The 16,676-nt window shown below is 43.7% G+C and overlaps 1 protein-coding gene across 2 annotated transcripts in view; it reads left to right on the top strand.

Moving 5' to 3' along the window:
• Dus3 (Dihydrouridine synthase 3) overlaps window positions 1-16,676 on the top strand; it is a 99,086-nt gene that overhangs the window by 76,048 nt on the left and 6,362 nt on the right. Inside the window, exons 10-12 of one of the 2 annotated variants that reach the window (XM_075682642.1) lie at window positions 4,775-4,853; window positions 9,817-9,952; window positions 14,237-14,289. In XM_075682642.1, the coding sequence (XP_075538757.1) occupies window positions 4,775-4,853; window positions 9,817-9,952; window positions 14,237-14,289 (268 nt within the window). The remainder of the gene's footprint in view (window positions 1-4,774; window positions 4,854-9,816; window positions 9,953-14,236; window positions 14,290-16,676) is intronic. The other variant, XR_012826231.1, reaches the window with a different exon arrangement.

Below are 16,676 nucleotides of genomic sequence, written 5' to 3' on the forward strand. Positions count from 1 at the left end.
CTCATAACCGTCAGCCACTGTTCCTCTGCGAGGCTGCAAATAATTCGTACATCACATTTTTCCTCTTACCCAAATAAGGTGGTAACCACAAAAATAATATTATTTGCATAATTTAATACGTTTTCTTTCTCTTATTATAGTGGAAATACGAAAGCCTAATACTTTATTGAACTGAAATAATATTGTGACGCTCTTACGTGCATAGTGAGTTCACGCCTCAACAAACAGTATGCGGGGGCACCGAAGAGTGGTGAACGAAGAAGACAACGGGTGGCTGGCTAGCTGAATCTCGACAGGCGCTCAGTTGATCGAGGCCATCGCATCTAACGCTACCCGGCTTCAAAGTAACGCCTTTTGTGGACGTAACAATATGTTTGCTTCACTGCAACTATTTATTGTCAAGTGTCCCTTCAGTTGGCAGTGAAGTTTCATGAGCAACATGGGTTCAGCAGTGAAATGAACTACACCGCAGACTTTTAAAGAGTGAAATGCTCAGACTCCGTACACTTTGTCCGTGTCTGTTGCACACCTCATTGGTTCCGCCCATGAAAAGACTCTTGAAGAACAGCAGACGCTCCGGAGGTATCAAGTACGACGCCATTCTGAAAGGCCGCATGACAACGATTTTGTTTGCTTCTGTAATTGGCTGGTGGAGTAACACAACCCCACGCAGTTCGTGTGCCTTGGTTGCCAACTGCTGTTTTTTTTAAGTTGTATTCAACTATAGTAATCTTTATTTTACACTTTCGTTTGTTTACTTGTTCTTCGCAGTGTTCTTTCTTCCTGCGCTTCTTTCTGCGCAAATCCATTTGACATGGTTCCTTGTTCTCCAAGGAGAGGTGTATCTCACAGGCGTACCTGTGAAATATTTCATTTCATTTCATTTCTTATTTCATTTCCCTTTTGTGGATTTACGTGTCTTTATGGCAAACGGTGGGCGTTGTTCATATTTGTACTAGTAAAGGTAGCCCCCCCTGATTTGCATATAAATGGTACCTTAGGTTGAGTCCCCGCCCCCAAACAACCACTGCTGTTCAATAGTGCCCGTTGGGTTTCTATGAGCTGACGTTTCATATCCTGGCATTTCGCTGCTTACTCAGTGGCTCTGGAATGGTGTTACTCATGCAGCTAGTTATCTCAGGAATGACTTAGCCCTTTCAGGGTCAATCATATAAATATACGGCGCCGCGAACAAGTCCAAAATGGTCGATGCCATATATTTATGGCGCCGTCTGTATGTTTAAAAAGCACACCAATTTCCAAATTTTTTCTTTCTTGGCATGTGCTGCCATTATGTGCGAATACAGGGAATTTTTTTCTCGTGCCTCTCTCTCTCAGTTTTCGTTGCGTGGTTTGTTTCAGAGCTACTAGTTTGCTTCGGCGTGTCTATATACTACCGCTCGCGCATTGGTGCGCGTGCGCGTGGGTTTTGTTCCGCGGGCGGTTTTGGCTTCTTGCGCTTGTAAAAAATTATGGCTTTCTCATTACTAATCGCTCAAATGGCAGCCACCTGTTTCTCGCTCGTTTAGTGCTCACAGCAGTGAGCATAGGAAACATGCTGCCGTGCATGCATTTCCTTTTTCTTTCTGTTTTTGGGGGAGAGGGTGAGACTTGCGTTATATAATTGCCTCTGCTTGGCGATAAGATTAAGATTAGCGGAAGTTTTTCACATGTGTTGCTTTTCTGGCGGGCACACAATTGCCCAGTTTTCTTGTGTGTGGTCACTTACGCAGTTCAATTACGATATGGACATAAATATTAGTGTAAGAGCAGGAACATTTGAGTCCTGCGAAATATTCTCGTGTGCGCATTTTCAAAGCCTTGAACTATGTGTATAACAGTGCATCAAATTTGTCATTCTTATAAGTTTATTTCCTTTTTTATTGTTATTATTCATAAATGAAAAGTAAATATATACGAACGCAAAAATTTTTTTCTCACTTTACGGCCACCCTAGAAAAATTACGGTAAATTTTTTTCGAAATAAGTCCCTAAAGAAAATTGGAATCTGCAATAAAAAAAATCAACTCTGGGCGGTCACATATGGCGAAAATAATTGACCCTCAAAGGGTTAAAATGCAACATGCATAATGGATTACGAAACAGGCTGGCCACACTCAAGGACGTAGCTCATATCTCTCTGTGCTTTGGCTAAGGCAAAATAAAGTAATAGGTAAGGTTTCTAGCTGGCCAAACAGTCACTTTCATGAGAACAGAGCTTTTGTAAGCAGTAAAATGACATTAACGTAAGACACGTTTGGCAGTGCCACTGTGAAAATATGGTACTGGCTCCCAAATAATGAAATTCAATTATTGATAATATAATGGAAGCAGACGTGCCCCTGTGTATGTGCCAACTTAGGAGGAAGACGAAGGACCGTGCCGTGATCACGAGCCAGCCCTGTGCTACGGACAGCCCTTGCAGTGCCCTTATATACCTAGCGTTCCACAACATTATCAACAACAATAAACCTTGTCGCATTTGGAGGAGGTTGCTGAGATCCTTCGCCTCGTCCTGGAGCTCCGTACTCGAACTCTGCCAACAAGATCACCCTGCACTATGCCTGATCCTGCCACCTCGTTGCCTGCACCATGCCCATGGTCATCTGGGCTGGCATCCCCCGTCAACGCAACTCACCCATTTTCAGTGAGACCGCCAAGCACGACGTGGAAGACTGGCTGTCATCGTGCGAGCGTGTAAGTTCCCATAGCAAACGGGATGACCAGTCTAAGCTGGCCCACATGCCTTTCTACCTCGCTGACGTAGCGAAACTTTGGTTCTTCAACCACGAATCCGACTTTACAAGCTGGTCAGCGTTTAATACCCTTTTTGCCAAAGTGTTTGGTCGCCCAGCTGTGCGTAAGCTACGCACTGAACAGTGCCTACACCAGCGCGCACAGCAGCCTGGAGAGACATTCCCCAGCTACATCGAGGATGTTCTCTATTTATGCAAGCGAGTAAATCCCAGCATGTCAGAGGATGACAAGATCAAGCATATCCTCTAGGGCATCAAAGACAGCGCATTCCAGATGTTGCTGGCCAAAAGGCCAACTAGCGTATCCGTCCTCATTAACCTCTGCCAGAGCTTTGATGAGCTGCGCCGCCAACGTTCCATCGCCCGCCAGAACATTTAGCACACCGATTCCATCTCCAGCATCGCAGTTTCTACCGACCTGACCAACTCGACCCTCTCGCAGCATATCAAAGATTTTATTCGTGAAGAGGCGGCCAGGCAGCTCTCGCTGCTGCCTCACAGTGACGCAGCTATGGCAACTTTGCCTCTAACGCTCCAGCAAGCCTTCTGGACTCGGATATCTGAAGCGCTTCCTGCAGCTCCTACAACCCCCGAACCCAATCCTATGAGTGTGCCGCTGTCCTATACCAACTTTGCCACTCACCCTACGTCGCTGCCTCTCAGTTACGCAGCCATGGTTGCATGGCCACCTGCACCGACAGCTTCCTTTTCATCGTCCATGCATCCAGCTTCGTTTCCAGTTGCCTAACCATCACCACAGTTTTTTCGTCCCACCGAGACATGGCACACTCAAGACAACCGGCCTATCTGCTTCACCTGCGGCATTGCTGGCCATGTGGCACGCTTCTGTCGCCACCGTGTCCCAACTATGCATACCACCTTTGACATGCCCAGCTACGCAAGACAATACGCCGCCACGCCTACATTTTCACCGCGACATCTTGACACTGACCGTCGGTCGGGAACTCGGCATTCTCCTTCCCCTCATCGGCGTTCAATTTTGCCCCTGCGCCGTCAAACTCCCACTGGAGAGGGAAACTGACTAGTGCATTTCCTGAGGCAAGAACTGCAACTACATTGACGTTCTCAAGACCTTAATCTTTGCCGCAAAATGTTATTACTGTTTTTGTAGAGGGAGTACCCGCAGTGGCACTAGTCGATACCGGAGCAGCCTTTTCCGTCATTCACGAGAACCTTTGTCGCAAACTATGAAAAGTATGACGAGGTTTATTGTTGTTGACAACATTGTGCAACGCTAGGTATATAAAGGCACCGCAAGGGCTGTCCGTAGCATGGGGCTCGCTCACGATCACGGCACGGTCCTTCGTCTTCCTCTTCAGCCAGCACATACACAGGGGTGCGTCTGCTTCATTAAAATAATAAATAAGTTGATTACATTTGCATTTCAGCTGAAAGAAAATGCAGTTTGCCCAGTTTCATTACATCTTCCTAAAAGATTAACTTACTGTGGCTAACTACTTCACACTGCTCTTTTTATGAAATCTGCAGGAATGTTTTTCAATAAGCATTTATTTGTTCAAGATATCTTACGGTTCCAAAGAATGGGCATTGGGTAAAGGGAGATGCGGGAATGTCTGTAAATAAACAGCTTGAACACGATAGAAATGTCTTAACATTCTTCAAGTGACATAAATGTCTTGTGAAGTGCTTGTGTAAAAAGCTTTTATCTGAAGAAGCGTGGGTGGCGAAGTGCACTCAGGCTCCCTCGATACATTTCATTCGCTCCCAAATGCAAAGAGTGTTCTTTTTTCTTTTTTGGCAAGTTCATCGTCACTGTACAACATTTAGGTGTGGTGAGCCTTTTTATATTATGTTAAGCCTTTCTAGACACAGTAAAAAGAAAAACTTTTCTTAACTGGTGGATATGTCAGCACACCAGAATGCAAAACAACCTTGTTCTCACAATGTACACCAGATGCACAAGATTACAAAAGTAAAGAACATTCCTTCTTGTGCTGTGTGCCCCAGACATTCCTGAGTCCCTTGAATATGTGCAGGTAGCGGGGACGTTCTGAGCTGGGAGGACGCTGAGAAACGGCTTTCGGAGACATCTGTCAGTGGCCTGATGATTGCCAGGTGAGTCTTGTTGTCTGGCTTGGACTGAAATTTTGACAAGGTCACTTGCAGAAAGAGCAATGTCTCCTCCTCTCCTCTCTCTCCCTTTTTCAGTAATGGTAGGTCGCATGTTACTGAGCAGCAACAGTGCCTGCACTGTACATATTCCTTTATTTTAATGCATTCTTCTTTTTTGTGGTACACTCTAAAAACTGTTTGCACCCTTTGGGATCAGGGTGTCTACCAAACAGGAAAACCGGGAATTCTCAGGGATTTTGAATAGTCTGGGAAATACTCAGGGAAAACTCAGGGAATTTGTGCTTCTACTAGGGAAAATTAGCTGTAATTTTATTGAAAGGGAACAAAAGTTGCAGTAATGCTCGCTTGCGTAAAAGAGAGGGATCATAACTAATCGTCTTGTGACGCCCTGTTGTCGGCGGGAGGAGTTGCCAGTGCATTGCCAACGACTGACTTTCCGAACGCCTGATAATTTGGATGGCTTCGTGGCATCACCACGTACCCAATAGAATCAATGTATAAGAATGTCTGAAATTTCGGACACAAGAACCCTTCACTGCCCAATATTCTGGACTTCTTGCCTTGACCGCATGTCCGTAACGGCATTAATCAAAGCCACCACTGCCACCGTTCTTATTACCTCGCTGCCTCAAACCGACGCTCTCACACGCAGATCCGCTGGCAGCTGTAGCCACCACCGCAGTAAACGCTAGGCCTAGCCGCTTCGACGTTCGCTGTTAAGCTTCTTGCCATTCGGCACCGTGTTCTTCATTGAAAGAATTCTCTGCTGTCAGCAATGGCACCAACTCCGTCTTCGTGGTCCTCGCGATTGGCTTCGAAGCTTGCAAAGCACGGCACGTTGCAAGTCAGCTTCGCCTTAATGTAGAAAAGTTATGCGGTGAAGCATGCGCTAAAGTATTGCGGTGAAGCATAACAAGAGGGGGGGAAGGTGCAATTGTCATGGGAGACAGTATTCCGTAATTATATACGCGTCCACCTGCCATCTCCTGTCACAGTACGAGCACCGATATGCCTAATAAGTGTACTGGTAGGCCTTTTCGGATGTGCCTGTGGTGATTTGAGCCCTTAACAGCAGTAGAAGACACGCATACATTTTTCTTTAACTTCGCGATTTCTTGGACATTTTTGCGGCCTTAGGGAGCCCGAAAAATTGGACGTTGACTGTACAACTCACGGTTCAGCTTCAAATGGTCCGTGGGGCGAACGTGTGGTGGAAGGAGAACGAGAATAGAAATGACCTACACATTGAGGAATGAACGGGAAAGGGAGCGTGCCACCGCGTCTTTCAAGGAGCTTGAGCTCAAAAATTGGCCGAGGATTATGCTTCGTGGTAATGCGACCTTTGAGCGCAGCTGCTGCCTTATTTCAACAACAGGCAAGCGCATACAGAACACACAGTGCCGAGCGGAGGCGGTTCTGCGTTTCGGATTGGGCAGCACACACCGTAACCCGCCACTATTGAGCTAGTGGGTCACCACCGCATTAGGGGGGGGGGAGAGATTAGCAATTATTATTCATTATTTCTTCTGAGGTGGGATGAGGAAATGGGTGGAGAACAGGGGTATTGAGTAGAGGTCACACACTCATTCACTCACAGACAGGCCTCAATGTGGCCTCACAAGGTTGGGGTGGGAAGTAGAAGTAAGGGGACGAAATACTATAACTGTCTCTCGAGTTACCGCAACAGCACTGCGCCAGGTAAAGGTAGGTAAGGTAGAACAGCAAGGCGCAAGCACTGCCAGAGGCGACAAATGCCACTGACTAATGTGCCCCACAAACTGGGAAGTGAGAGACACGGCTGAGAGCCGTACAGCCATGCAACACAGATATGGAGGAGCGTACAGCCGTGGATCACGTGCGAGGTGGCAAGGTGTGCCTGCTGTCGGCGCCCCGCGACAGTGGGAAAAGGGACGGCGAAGGCAGAGTGGACGGTAGCAGCGAGAGTCACCGCAACAGCGCTGCGCACAGGAAGGAGGCAAGATGGTAGGCGAGAACATGTGCTTCGGCTTTGGAGGACAAGGGCAGATCAAGACTCGCGCTGCACTCAAGAAATGGCAGCAGGAGTGCGCACAGCTAGAGCAGCGCGTGACCTTGGTTAGAACGAGGCCAACGGTGAGGCTTAACAGTGGCACGAAACACAGAAATGGGCACAAAATAGCTGCGCTCTAAAAAACAAAGTGTTGGCTGATGCAGAGATGCAGGTGTCCCTCATCCAAACCAAAATAAACTCTTTAAAGCAGTGAAACACAACACTGAAGCATTGTGCACGGGCTGAGAGTATGTCAAAACAGTTGAGGTTGACACACCAGCTGTTGAGATAGAATCTCACTTGTGACAAAGTTCGGGCCTCATACCAACAAGCTTGCTATCAGTTGATAAAAATAGCTCATGTCCTCTTCAGTCACGACATCCACATTTGTGGACATGACCTATTTTTGCCATTTCTGTGCAGTGGTAGCAAGGAATAGAGCACAAACATTAAGCTTAGGGCAGAGTGAACATTGTGAAACCTAAATTACTTGGTGAAGGCACTACCATGTTTTACGCGACGCTTGACGTGGGTGATGTCAGTAGCAACCTTGAAATACATTTTTTTTATTTCTTGAATAGCTTGAGGCCAGTGAATAACTTATTCATGTAATTTGAACGAGGGATTTAATCCTTTTAATGAAAAAAACATAGCATTACTGACTTAACAATAATCAAATATTTAGTTACCGTATTTATTCGAATCTAGGCCGATAGTTTCTTTCAAATAATCATATTCCAAACTCTAGGGTCGGCTTAGATTCGAGGATTTTAAAGAACGCACCAGTTTTTCATTGAAACTGCTAAATATGGTGCGTAGCTAACGCCATCTAGAAAAGTCAGTATCGCAGCCACTGCTAGCCATGCCAGTAGCCAACCGTACACAAGCGAGGTTGCCATTTTGACCTGTGTCGTGTCAGCCGCATTGGAGTGTGGCATGGTTTTATCGCGATGGCACCAAGCAGGAGATGCCACTATACTGCCACTTTCAAGCGAAAAGTTGTGATAGCCGCATAGGCTTCGTCGAACCTTCAAGCCGGGCGAGACTTCGGCGTAGAAGAGGAAAATGTCTGTCATTCGAGGGGACAACGACAGCAGCTATTTGCGTGCGCTGCAACGAGGATGGCATTTAGCGGACCAAAGAAAGGCCGTCACCACAAAGTGGAGACAGTTTTGGCCGACTTTGTTCAGACACAGAGAGCACCTGCCCTTCCAGTGACAACAGAAGTGCTCCAAGCGAAAGCTAGGGAGCTTTCACGGGAGCGAGGCTTCACGCCAAAGGATTTCAAAGCCAGCCGGGGCTGGCTTCAGGAATTCATGAAGCGCTTCGGCTTCAGCCTCTGACATCGCACTTGAATCACCCAGAAGCTGCCAAGCGATTTCGAAGAAAAGCTGATAGCTTTTCAGCGCTACGTGCTGCGAAAGAGAGAAGCAGCAAGCTACAACCTTGGGCAAATTGGCAACGCCGACCAGATGGCTGTCTATTTTGATATGCCAGTGGCGTACACCGTGAATTAAATGTGTGCCAAGGAGGTGAAGGTGCGCTCTGCAGGCTACGAGAAGCAGCGTGCAACTGTGATGCTGTGCTGCATAGCTGATGGACATAAACTCCCTCCTTATACATTCGAACCCGACTATATCAAACCAGTTTACATTGAATTATTCTATATATCGAACAATTTCTGGCCAAGGTATAGTTACAATGAGTATATATAGCAAAAATTCTGCTTACATCGAACAAAAATAGCAGCGACTCCCGATATATCAAACGTCAAGCGGCGGAAAAATGCCCCCAGAAGTTGGCTTCCCCTGGCGGTGGCAGGGAAACCCGGCAGCACGGCTCCATCCAACCGCTCTCCCTGCCGTGACCACGCTGCGTTGAGTGAGCCGTCAACAACCCCCCTGCAAAAAATTATCGTGGCCCACCCGCAGCACTTGCTCAGACAGCCAATCAGAGGCTCTTGTGCCCTCGTCGTGAAAGACGGCGAAAATGCGAGTTGTCTCGCTGCTTTTCTGGTTCATTGTGTGTACGTCTTGTGGGCCTTCTCCCGCATTGTTGCCGTGATGAAGCGGCAGAATTCGCCTTTCATCGTGAAGCTCGAAATCATAAATCGGGTCAAACGTGGTGACAAGTCGGATGTCCCCGCAGCGTGCAAGATTCCAAGGAGCACTCTCAGCACAATCTTGAAAAATAAGGGAGAGATTAGGGCTAAAGCTGCCAAACTCGCGACCTGGTGCCCATGGCGCCCGACGCGTACGCACGGCCATGTACGAGTGGTTCATCTGAAATTGCTTCAGCCGTGCCAGCTTCTGCGTGCTCAGTGATGACTAAATTCTGATGAATGCAACGAAGCCGTTGCCAGTGTTGCCGAACTTTGGAGCGAGCTGTCAGAATTTCCTGAAGCTGTTGGCGAATCAATAGTGGACGAGTTCGTGAGTGCAAATGATTAGACATTGATTCCTTTATCTCAATTCATATTATAAATCAACTGAACTGAAAGAAATTGGAATGTGTAGCAGGACATTATTGATGAATCAAATTTAAGTCTACTATAGGCTGTGGAACAGATTGGATCACTGATAAGGATAGTGGAAAAGACTGTCAGAAACTTACAATAGCTGTCAGCAGAGAGAGTGGAGAGGTGTGGGCATTTCACCTTTTTGCTGGCTTACAGACCTGTTGTACCATGGCATGGCATGGTGGGGGCAGTGTCACTTCCCTTCACTAAAGAAGGCAAGGCTCAAGTCACAGGTGGGCAGGACCAGCGTGCGTCCATTTAGGTTCCAAAAGCCCTTTATTGTCCCCTACTTCTCGGGGCACTGCCTTTGCTCATGGCTCACCAGGTGGAATCTTTAGCATTCTTGTGGCCTGCTAGGATGACTCAAGCTGGTATAAATGTGTTTTATGTGTTTGAAGGGGAGCTCTTATCAAGCCATGGATTTTCACGGAGATCAAGGAGCGGCGACACTGGGACATCTCTTCTTCAGAGCGCCTCGACATTCTGCGCAAATACACTGCCTATGGTCTCGATCACTGGGGCTCTGATACAGAGGTAACAGTGTCCGTCTGTGGCACACTTAAACATCCAAAAGCCATTTTCTCAATAAATCAAGTTATTGCTTTCACTTAGGTATCATCAATCATGATGCCTCATTGAAATGACAAATGCCCTGTCAATGCGCTCAAGAACGGTGCTATGGGAAAGTAGCACAGATGGCAAACATGCTTTGTTTTTATTTATTTTTTTATTTATTTTTTTTTCCTTTTTTTGCATAAGCTTACATTAAGTTTGCTAATTAAGACAATATAAGGGACATTGGTACAATAATTTATCAGATATAACTAAGTAAATCTAAAGCATATACTGTCGATATCCGTGTGTAACGAATGTAATGTATGCTTGTAGCAAATATCGGATATTTCGTTTCGGATGCGAGTTCCTCTAACAAAATTCTTACAGACTTGAAAACAATTAATTAGCAATATGGGCCGCAAGCTCTCAGACACCTTCTATATAAAGAGTGGCTGTGTATTTTTTGCCGCATGAATTCGGCAGCACATGTTGAAAATGCTCTCTTCCTTTTCACAATTCAAAACTTTAAAGTTAAAGGGGAATGAAAAAATAATAATTTCAATAGTAAGACCTTGTTAATATGTAGTTGGCGGGGAATGTGGATCAAGTATGCACAAAGCGATGTACTAATTAACCGACAATGGCAAATGAGCGGCTACAGATTTACTGTTGAGGAAAGAACTGCAAGAAATCCAGCAGATGACACTACTGTTTTCTTAATCTAGGACAACGACGGCAGCTCCCCATCCTACAATGATGAGGACAACATCCGCTGTGCCCATTTTGATGTTTAATTGATATTGATAAATAATTGATTTTGATATTTTATTCATAATTGATATTAAAATTTATTTTGACCATTTTCTCAGTGCTGACAATAGTGTTGAGCTCTTAGGCCACTGACCAATGATGGCATGTATAGTTATTGTAATGCTGTATTGAATACATTTTTCTGCCAGTTCTTAATTATCCTTTCGTATTCTTCTACCTATACTTGTGGACCCACGAGGGTCTAAATAATGGGAGTAAACTATAATTTTTGAGAATGAGTAACCTCGTGCTGCTAGAGGAATCTAACAGTTACCGTGTGCACAGATAGTTACAATTGCTGAAAACACTCGCCAGGATCTGCATCCCGTGAGCCCTTAATGAACCATGTGGACACATGTTCACATTATATGCATGCTTTACGTAAGCAAGCAGATGCAAAACATCAATGTGCAATGTGTTTGTAGCAATCTGTGTCACTGCTTCAGCAAGCCCTGTGGCTTTAACAATGTTGGAAGACTTTCAGACAACATATGCTGAAGCTTTCACTTCTTTTGATGCTTGAAGGTAGTGGCGAAGAAGTATACTGTGTCTCAAATTGGTTTGTTTTATTGTGATAGTAGTTATATGGACACTCCAGGTGCATTTTTGCCATTGCTGTGATGTTCTGTATAAAGTCCAATGGTGATAACATCATTGCCATGTGCCACATGCTTTAGATGCGAGTGAAAGCACACGAGGGGAGCTGGCGATCGGGGCTCAGTCTTGCACATGCAAGGGAGGAAAGCGGGGAGGAAACACGTCCTCTTTTGTCAGGCGCATGGTGCCAGGGGGAGGAGTGGGGGGCAGCATTGTGCTATGGCAGCAACTGCGCATAGCGCAGCCGCGCACGCCCTAACTTGAGAGAGATCTGCATCGGGCGCAGAATCTAGGTGTGACAGCGGCTCATACCTTTGTGCCATTCCGCGTTCTCGCTGCTCAGTTTGCGCTGAAACAATACAGAGCATGAAGGCATGAGGATTGCTGCTGCTGCTGCTGCACTTCCTCATGCCAGCGTTTTGACGGCAAGTGTCCGCGGTCATCGAGTGTGATGTGTTAATGTTTGCCTGTGTGCGCTGACACCATGCTTGTTAATTCAGATAGTAAGCGAATGTTTGCAAGTTTATACGGCCAATAAAACTACTATCCTTACTTCGTATGACTGTCTACACATTTGCTGTCTTAATCGATGGTTTGTCTTTCAGGCGAAACTGCGACTCCTTTATTTTCCTACAGGTCTTTTTTTTTTTTTAAATTCCTCACTTACTGTATGTGGCTTCCGCTTTTCCCGAGCTCTCACTAATTGGGTGCGATTATTAAATAAATTCAGCTTGTTTGACCAGACCCCACTCACGAATGATCTGAAGGGGGAATGCGCAGCTAAAATCGTGATTTTTTCCAGGAAACGCACTTTCTAATTTTGCTTGTTTTGTAATCCTAGACGTTTAAAGAAACTCATCACCAAGTTTGGTTGCAATCTGTGTGTAGAAAAGTAGGAAGTGAATTACCTTCTCGTGACAGGGCGCTTGCTCGCCATCGAGCGCGCCCATGAACACTGCATTCAAGACGTAGCCGCAGAGCGGACAACTTATCAAACACAGAGTGAATGCCCACGTTAGAAAGTTTGTTTTTCGTGCATTTTAATCATAAGAGACTTTCCAACGAGGGTATAGCAGACCACAAAATAAAAACTAAGAATGAAAGGCATAATTTTGGCTGCGGTGTCCTTGTCTGCAAGCGCAGACAAGGGCGCTGGACTGCTCTAAGGCTGAAAAAAAGTGGAGACGATTTGAATTAATTGCCGCAGAGCATGTTCAAATTGAAGAGGGTCCAACCTATGGAGCAGGGCACATTGATTCATTATTTTTGGTCTTAGAATAAAACGGCATGTTCTGCAATGTTTGAGTTAATTTTTCTCATTTTGCACTTTTTGGTCGAACAGAACATTTTGGAAAACTATCATTTCTTAACTGCTTTGGCAAACCTGCTTTAAAAGTAGTTTTTAGGCTGAAATTTCCTCAGGAACAAAATGAGGTAATTTTCATAGTTTTCAATTTTTATTTGCGAAAAGAAATATTACATATCTAACATTAATGACAATGAAAAAAATGGAACTTAAACTCAAAGTGCTGACATTGTTACAGACATGTAATGAAAAACACACAACTGGCCTTACCCTGCGCTATTATGCCTATAGACAGTATCTAACAAAAACAATCAGAGTGTCTTCATTACTTCTGAAATAATTGTTTTCCTAAAGTGACATCCCTGATTGGCCCGTATGACAGCCATAACTTCTTTTGTATTTGATCTGTATTAATGAAGTTTAGAATATATACTTAAAACAAGAAGCTACATAAACCTCTAAAATTTTATAAATATTCATACAACGGTTTAGAAGTTATATTTCAACCCCGCATGCCCCCGTAAAGGGTGACATAAGCCTCGAGGAAAATTTTTATTACTATTGCTATAAGAGAAATGAAATTTACAGATAATAGGTAATTTAATGCACTAGTTGCAAATATGCAGCTATCTTTTTCTCTACAAAAGTGAAGAAAATGTTTCTGTACGATTTTGTTCTGTTCCAACGTTTTGGGATGGCTGGCAAAAAATGTTTACAGTAAGCAAGCTAAACGCTATGGGAATATATTCGTCAATAATTAAGAAGTGCAGTGTTTCATGCTATATTCTACATCTGTTCATTCCAAAGTTATGTGAGTTCAAAGTTGTAACTTTAAATGTGAATTATTCTTGTTTTTTAATTCCTCAAAATGTGAAAATCTTTCGGGGTGCAGCAACATGGGTGTTATAGACTTGCTGCACTCCTTGGAAGCCTAGCTGTCAGATAAAAACAGCTTATCAAGAACGAATGATCTGGAGAGTAACTACGCCTCTCTAAATATGGCTGATGGCCAAAAAGAGTTATTTTAGAAAAGTGGGAAAAACTAATCACCATCTGAGAAATGCATTTTATTCTCCTGAATGCATAAAATTTGGCTCGAAAGCAAGGATATTTTGCTGGAAAGCAAGCCAGAAAAGATGCTCTGTCAAATTAAACCAATGTGACGTGGCTCTGATAAGTGATTTTGGAATAGTGAATGACAAAATGGGATCATTTTCAGCACTTTCATGTGCAAAACTGAGCATTTAATGGGATAAAAACAATGTTTTTTCCCTTAATGACCTGTCGTGTTAAGCTGGTGTTTCTTTTTTTTTTTCAGTAGGTGCACTATACGTAGATTAGAAGCTTTACAAAAATGAAAATTACATTTCTCACTGATATTTCTGTCTCCCCTTAAGAATGAAGTCATGCGTTCCTTAGAGCTGCATGTACTAAGTGAGCAATGTTTATGAGGGGACGATGCGTATAGCAGTCACAATAGTTTATTTATAATGCACGGGTTGGTGTGCCTACAGCTGACTGGTAGCTGACATGCACTCTTTGCATTGTAGGGTGTCGAACGGACGCGGCGCTTCCTCTTGGAGTGGCTGTCATTCCTTCACAGGTGAGCTTTCCTACACATTGTCACCAAACACAGCAAGAATGCATGTAAGGTAAGTAAATAAATAAGTAAATAAGTAATGTAAGTAAATAAAAAATTCTTGCTCGTGTTAAAGTGTAACAAAGCTATTCTTGTGTTGGGTGCAACTTTGTTATAATGAGGTTCAGCTTTATAGCTGCATTAAAACACAACACCTAATAAGACAACCTACCTACATATTCAAATTTATTGCACATAATAGGATTGATACATATTTGTGCATATACAGAAGGAGGTCTCAAGGCTTACCATAATCACTGTGGGTGTGGCCTCCTATGCCAGTAAAATGAGTAGAATGCACAGTATAAAATAAAACCAGCGAAAGAGCACAACAAAAAGTTACATAAGAGTCGAAACATGATATAACGACATGGATATGATGAATCAGTGGTCATAACAAAGTAAATAAAAAATTCTTGCTCGTGTTATAGTGTAACAGATGATTGTTTATAAGAAATATTCGATACTGTAACAAAGCTATTCTTGTGTTGGATGCAACTTTGTTATAATGAGGTTCAGCTGTATAGCTGCATTAAAACACAACAGCTAATAAGATTAGATAAGGAAGTGTTCACAGGTAGATGGGATTATTCGTGGTTAAAGAAAGAAAATGTGTTAATTTTCTCTTAAACACTTCCAAGGAAGTTTCAGATTTCATACGTCTGGATAAACTTCAAAAATTATACTGAGAAAAAAAGCAAAGTAAATCTGCCAAAATTAGTATGTATAACTAGACAAAAGCAAGTTACAATGAGTGGAGAAGTAACTGGAATTAGTTAATTTGAAATCTGTCATAAAAAAGTTCTATTTAGCTTTCTGTAGGGCAGTACCTCCGTTTGGTAGCACACCATGTTCTATGCAGCCTCCGAGACCCACAGACTGGTATCACTTTACAAACGCACCAAGCAGCCATTTGGTAACATACGTAATTTTCAATGTTGCTAGTTCAAGCTTTCTCCTCCAAAGAGCAGTGCCTGCGAATTTCTCATCCAGGTGGTAGCACACATGCTCGTTCTATACTTTCCAAGTTTTCTTTTATTTTCATGACTGTCCTAGCTGCATGAGCGCTAAAATTATGTACAAAAGCAGCAATAAGAAACAGTTGCATGGTCATTATTTGAATGTCTTGGCATGACGCGATAGTGCGTAACATTCGGCCTTCTTTTGTCAGAGCTCATAAGTTTCATACTTTTTCGCATTTCTGGCTGTCTCTTGGCTACAGGCATTCTGTAATGTTGTACGAGATGGGCAGCAATCTGAAATACAGGCAAGAATATTTGTAAGAACATTGGTTCTTACGTGAAAATTAGGTACTCAAAGTTGAGCTTGTGACCACTTGGTAACATGACACGTTAGTGGTCCTAACGTTAAGAATTTCGAGGGCCGACACCAAAGATGGCGCAGTATAAGATAGTCTAACGAGGCCAGTGCACGGGAGACAGCCAATGCTACTTCAAGCACCACTTCCACAAGGATCAATTCAGAACCGAGTACACCATCTGCACACAAATTTTTCAGGGCGAATTTTTCTTCCACTGCGAGGCTTTTCTTTCGAGCAAACTGTGTGCGTTTCCTTTGTAGCAATTGCTTTGACTGGGTGGATGTCTCATTTTCCCTTTATTAAATTAATAAGTAATCCACCTGTCATACTCCACCTATTAAACCCGTAACATCACCCATGATACATAGTGCCACCTGGTGGCCCAAATAAGCACACCTGAAAGCATGCTGAATGCATTCTTTAACAGCAACCAGAATTGTTTCTTCATAAATTTTTGTTGTTGAATTGAATTGTTGTTGAAGTTTGCTACAAACAGTCATCGGTACACATTCAGTGCATACCTAGTGACAAGCATAGATTTGCACCACATTGTGGTCTGATGTTACTAAACAGTAGCATACCAATTTCTAATTTATTTCTGAAATAAGCTAATTCATTCTTGTGCAATGGTTTACAACTGGGGTAGTAAGTGCAATGAGCCAGCAATAAATTTTTTTCAGTAAGAATATGGCACCATAAAGGGTTAAGCTGATTCTCGAATTGTCTCTGAAATGAGTAAAACTGAGGGAAAAGGAAGAGCAGCACTTTGTTACATAGGCACATATCCCTTTCATCTACCTGCTTCACAGCTGCCTTAATTAAGTACTTGTCACTGAGGGGGTGCTGGGTCCTGTACACGGCTTAAGAAGTGGCTCAACTGGCTAATGGCATGCAGCTGGGAGTCCCATGTGATTTTTGTTATGGGCAATAATAGAATGCTAAAACTGGAGTGCGCACTGTATGCTAGAACTGGAATGGCCAGCCACGAACTATCGTGTGTTTGACTGAAATAAATATTGTTTTGTTCAGT

The sequence above is a fragment of the Dermacentor variabilis genome, chromosome 2, assembly GCF_050947875.1.
Source record: "Dermacentor variabilis isolate Ectoservices chromosome 2, ASM5094787v1, whole genome shotgun sequence".
In the NCBI taxonomy this organism is placed as follows: domain Eukaryota; kingdom Metazoa; phylum Arthropoda; class Arachnida; order Ixodida; family Ixodidae; genus Dermacentor; species Dermacentor variabilis.